Genomic DNA, 6,000 nt, shown 5'->3' with positions numbered 1-6,000 from the left:
AATGGCGGATGAGCCAGACCAGCAGGGCGGAGCTGTGACAGTTGTTTTCTTCACATTTTCCTCATTTCACTCTTCAGAAGCATAGCAAGCTCGTACTTTTGTGGTTAAAAAAAAAAAAAAAAAGCAAACTCTTGTTTATGGAAAAGAAGGCAGCACAGGAGGCGATGTGCCCTTCTGAAGTCATGTGTGTTCATTAAGTTACACTAGGGAGGAGATGCCCTTTTTCAAAATTCACCATGGGACCTTCTACTGGCTGTCCCTGACATCCTATGTCCCAAGCCTGTCTGCAGTGACTGAATGACATGAATTAATTAGAAGCGTGAGTCAGACGCTGCTGAGTCCAGTCCTGGTTCTGCCATTTGTCAAGTGTTGGCTGACTTACTTAGCTTCTCTGAGCCTTGGTTTTCTCAAATCAAATAATGGGTCAGTAATATGTATGTTCGGGCTTCCCTGGTAGCTTAGCTGGTAAAGAATCCGCCTGCAATGCAGGAGACCCCAGTTTAATTCCTGGGTCTGGAAGATCCCCTGGAGAAGGGATAGGCTACCCACTCCAGTATCCTTGGGCTTCCCTGGTGGCTCAGGGAGTAAGAAATCTGCCTGCAATGCGGGAGACCTGGGTTCGATCCCTGAGTTGGGAAGATCCCCTGGAGGAGGGCATGGCAACCCACTCCAGTATTCTTGCCTGGAGAATCGCCATGGACAGAGGAGCCTGGCAGGCTACAGTCCATGGGATCACAAAGAGTCAGACAGGACTGAGTGACTAAGCACAGTATGTATGTTGAGGTAGTTAAGGGAACAAAATAAGGTAATAGATGTGACTATGCCTGGCTCAAGTTCTATCACAGGAAGTTTTATAGGAACACAGAGAGAAGTAGATGTTTTCCTAAAACTGAGATGCTATCTACCTGCGTTGGTTATCTACATAATCCTTGTCACCTAAAGTCATTATTGTCTACCTTTTTCTACCCACGAAGAGCAATAAATGTGCCCTAAATGATGCTTATTTCATGCTGCAGCTCCTCGTAAGGTGTGTGCATGTTGGTTAGAATGTTGGTTAGAATGCACACTCTGTGATGATTAGAGATGCTGAAGAGATTATGTTTTTGGTTGGGGGTGGCAGGTGGTATAGCAGCTGCTAATAATCAATGCAGGCGCTCAGTAACCAATCATAGAAAATATTGCTTTTGAAGATTTCCCTTGATAAAAGCCCTGTAGGGGTGACTAAGAGGGAAGCAAGTCATGAAAGCAGCTTTGACTCAGCCAACAGCACCACAAGGAGGAAAAACTGAGTCAGTAAGGGTCAGTCAGAAACTCTGGGCTTACACTTCCCCACTGAAGCCAGACCCACTGTGATCTAAGCATCTTTACAATATCTCTGCAAAGACATTTCCTGGCCTGGAATGCACCTTCCTCATATATCTGCTTGGAAAGTCATTACTTATCTTTTAAAATCACACGTTCACGCCATTAGCAATGTACTCTTCTTGTTTAGTCACTAAGTCGTGGCTGACTCTGCAACCCCTTGGACTTTAGCCCACCGGGCTCCTCTGTCCATTGGATTTCCCAGGAAAGAATACTGCAGTGGGTTGCCATTTCCTCCTCCAAGGGCTCTTCCCAATCCAGGGATCAAACTCGAATCTCCTGCATGATAAGCAGATTCTTTACCACTGAGTTGCCTAGGAAACCCATCAGAAATGTTCATGTAGCACTAGGCCTGTATCAAGGGCTGTGCTGGCCACTGAGTGATAATAGAAAACAAAATCAAACCCGGACTTCATTGTTACGAGCTCAGCCTCTGCATCGACGACGTCCCTGGAAATCTTTCTCTGTCCCTGGTCCTCAGAGCTTGGGGTGCCCACTTTATGGTAGCAGTGAAAAATCTATGTGTTTACATGACTGCTTCCCCAGCTTGGCAGAGAGTTCCCCAAGAGGAAGGCTTCAGTCCACTCAGCTTTTCTTCCCCAGGTTATACTCAGGGTCTGACACACATGGGAGCTCCATCAATGTTTGTCCAATGAGTCATTCATCATTCATGAGTCCCTGATATAGTCAAATCTGTTTCAATGATTCTGCTCATGAATATGAGAGAAACGAAAACAATTATATTCAGGAAAATTGAGGTATCCTTTGTTTTTTCCCTATTTTATTAGATTTTATTAGCTACTTAAAAAATACCTAAAAGTATCAGTTTTATAAAAAGATGAGCAGTATATATACAGGGCAAACAACGCCTGATTAGCCTTTTCTGGTATAAAATCATGAGAATCAGAGGGGGGTGTGGGATGAGCCTCCATTCAATTGAAAATAGCTATACATGTGAATGACTTAAAATTCCAGAGTTGTTAGTTTTCCAGACTCATCAACCATACTCTTCTAGAAACAGAAAGTGGGCATGCATAGAATCTGACTTCACAACAAGGAGGCCTGGTCCACTCCCAAAGTACTAAGAGAAATTATATTGTTTACTTTAAAACATTTAATATAGACTTAAAGATTCCTGGGAAGTTCATACAAATGTGCTTACTGTCCTTGAAAAGAAGGAAAGAAATGGAAAAAAAAAAAAGTCATCACTGTATCCAAAAAAAAGGGAAAAAGTCACTCTTCAAGCAATGTCAGGCAGGCTCTGTAGGCTTGAATGGCATAAATATCAAGGGAACCTTGGAGATCAGAGATGTAGTTTTCATCTACTTATTTTGCAATAAGTAAAGTGGTTAGCCTTCATTCATCATACTAACAAAAGGACTGAAGCGTGAAAGCGTGAAAGTACCTACTTGGTCTGGTGCTTGGATCCTTTCAGATGGGCGTGATACTGTTCTATTGAGTTTAGGGAGACACTGCAGGTGGTGCATCTGTAATTGCGCCTCAGACCTGTGGACGACAGACACGCAGACCTGGTTAGCCGCACCATCGTCATCAACCACAGGAAAGAATCCCGGAATCGCCCAATGTTCAGGGACAGACTATCTTAGAAGCCGCCAGTAACATTTCAATCCCTTCTCCCAAGAACCCAACCAGCAGGTTCCTTAGCAGAAGCTGACTGTGAATACGTTGGAAGCAGCCTGTCTCATTGCTGAATGACTGAAATGATTAGGACATACTTCTTGGTGTAAAATGTTTCTGGATACTTTGTAACCCAAATAAAGAAGCATTCTACTTTTTCCTTAAGGCAGACAGATGTGGTAAGCTACTGTTTCTGCAATGAAATTTGAGACTCCAGAGAAAAATTCTGTCTCAATTCCTCTTCCATCTCTATTCCAGTCACATAATCAGAAATTCAACTTTTGATATCGTTCATGTCAACACTTCTCCCAGGATCATCTTATCAAATGCAAATATACAGGAGGAGGGTTAATTCATCTATTTTTCAAGATTTTTTTTTAATGTGGATACTTTTAAAGTAAGTCTTCATTGAATTTGTTACAATATCATTTCTATTTATGTTTTCGTTTTTTGACCCCAAGGCACATGAGAGCTCAGCTCCCTGACCAGGGATCAAACCTCCATCCCCTGCAACGGAAGGTGAAGTTATAACCACTGGTCCTCCAGGGAAGCCCCAACTAACTTAAGTCACATGAAAAATCACTTCCCACCACAGAGTTGAAATCAAAGTTATTCCCTCATCTGTTTACTCATTTAGCTCATGCAGCAAGAGAGTGTCAACTTTGGAGCAGATATTAGGGATTCCAAGATAAATAAGGTGCTCTTTGTTTTCATGAAGGTGAGTTCAAAAAAAAAAAAAAAACTTGACTGCCATATAATATTGATTCATCTAGAGTCAAATGTGTTAGAAATAAACTTCAGCCAAACATCCGCCACAGCTCGTATTCTTTCTGCTGCTGTGTCCCCATCAGAGAGGAGAGAAAAAGTATCAGCAGCGTCATGGCTAAGACTTCAGATTTTAAGTCTAGGCTCCAAATATTCCTGGTTGTGTAATGTAGGGGAAGTCACATAATTTCTTCCTGTCTTTAGTTTTTCCATCTATGAGATGGAGACAAAACCATCCATATCACAAAGTTTTATAAGAATTAAGTGAATACACATACTCAAATGCTTAGCAATTTGTTGTTAATTTTACTCCAAGATTCTCTCTTCCCATTGTCAAACCCAGAATATTAAACAGTTATAGCATTTTTCCTGATGAATGCATAATATTTTCTTTCCAAGGGGCAATATCATTCTTATTTTCCTAAAAAGAAAGTAATGCACAGAGCTGGAAGAACTTTGCAATCTGTTACCTGAGTGACTTTACAAAAATTACTTGACTTCTCTGAAGTTCTGTTTTCTTATAAGATTGTGAGGAGGACTAAGGAAGATAAGGTATAAAGCAGTGTCTGCTACACAACAAATAATCAACATAAACTAGTTATTACATGATTGCAAAGAGGTATTATAAAGGAATCTTGGTTTCCCAATGTCCTGGACGAAGTCCTAAGTTGAATTTCTAAGACACAGATGCTAGTTACACCACCATGACTAAAGCAGAGATAAGAGTCCCAGTTCAGGGCATTCAATGGACGTGATCAAGAACCAATTTCTAACTCAAACTGGCCACTCATCACCAGTCTGAAAAAAGACACTGAGAAGAGAGAATTTATTACAGGGAGCTCTCTCATACTATGAGTTTGACTTACCCTTGTCCATATCAGATGGAGGATTCCTTCTCTTTCAACTCACACCCCTGGGAAAAGGATTCAGTGGAACTACCTGGAGATCTTGAGAAATTCCTTCCTGAGCTTGAGTGTCCTGGACTGGACACCACCCTCAAGATCCAAAGTGCGAGAGAGTCTGGCTGCTTAGCTGCTCTGATGGGGAAGTAAGAGAGGTGGAAGGATTGTACCTGGCATGTATTCTCAGAGCTTGTTAGAGCAAAAGATATAAGTGTCCCATAGACCACGTGTGTGCCATGTATGAACAGCTGGGGCAATGTGACCTCAGCAGAAGAATGCTATAGAGTTCAGCTGGACATCGAGTGCCTTAAAGTGACCCTGGAAGAGATACTTAGCTTAAGGCTAAGTATCAGGTAATGCTGAGGTCTTTAAAAAGCCATGAAATCACCCCGTGGGAAAGAGTCAAATGGCATCTAGGCTAGCTTTGTCTGTGTATCTATCAAGTAAGCCTTTATCTCCCTTGCCTTTCTAACCTGACACCCTGCATCCCTCAGCCCTGGAGGAACCTGAGCTGAGAGAAAGGAAGAAAAGCAAAAGCCAAGGGCAGCGAAAAACAGAGAAGCCTATTGCCTCCTTTTGCATGGCTAACAGGCAGCCCAAGCAGAACTGACCTGAGGGAGGGGAGAAACTCACTTTCAATTAAGTTCGGAGTTATTTAAAAATTATTCTTCTATCCTGTGTGAACAAAGGATGTCACTTGCCATTTCAGTCAACAAAGGAGCCATCAGCCTCTGCAGCTGCTCCTGCTGGCTGTGCTGCCTGAGGGGATTCAGGATGGAGAGAAACAGGACACGGCCCAGGAGTAAAGGTGAGCATCAGAGGAGATGACTTCAGTGAGCCCAAGACTCTCGCATCTATCTCCCCAGAGGCAGAAAAGCACTAAAACCATTAACTTGCAATGTTTTGTTTTTCTTATTAGCAGTAATCTTCTGATGTTTGGATACATGTTTTGTTATGTTTTTTTCTCTCAACAAAAACTCCTACATATCCTCGCTCCTCCCTTATTTTTTTGCAACAGTCGCTCAGAGCTATCCGAGAGACTGTATCTTGAGCTAAAGTCCTCCATAAATTCCACCGAATAAAGATAATGCTCAACCCCAAAGCTGTGTGTATTTTTTTTTCAGAAGACACTTGGATATATCAGCTAATGACATAGAGCTTCTGCGTATCTAAGAATGAAAGTTAAGAACTCTTTACTAGTTAAAAGTGAGTGAAAATTCATGAAACTCACCCCAGTTTATACCCAAAGAGTAGGAAAAAATTAACCCTCCAGAGATGGCATGAAAGGGCAGTGGATGGCAAAAATAAAGTTAGTTCTGATGATATCCAATGA

General features: G+C 42.0%; 1 protein-coding gene across 1 annotated transcript in view; it reads right to left on the bottom strand.

Moving 5' to 3' along the window:
• The window catches only part of ZMAT4 (zinc finger matrin-type 4), a 315,794-nt gene continuing 312,561 nt past the window's right edge, over nucleotides 2,768-6,000 (bottom strand). The window contains exon 6 of the mRNA XM_018041759.1: nucleotides 2,768-2,868. Within this exon, the coding sequence (XP_017897248.1) occupies nucleotides 2,768-2,868 (101 nt within the window). The remainder of the gene's footprint in view (nucleotides 2,869-6,000) is intronic.

Source organism: Capra hircus, chromosome 27 (assembly GCF_001704415.2).
Source record: "Capra hircus breed San Clemente chromosome 27, ASM170441v1, whole genome shotgun sequence".
Classification (NCBI taxonomy): Eukaryota; Metazoa; Chordata; class Mammalia; order Artiodactyla; family Bovidae; genus Capra; species Capra hircus.
This window is presented reverse-complemented; position numbering and strand designations above follow the sequence as displayed.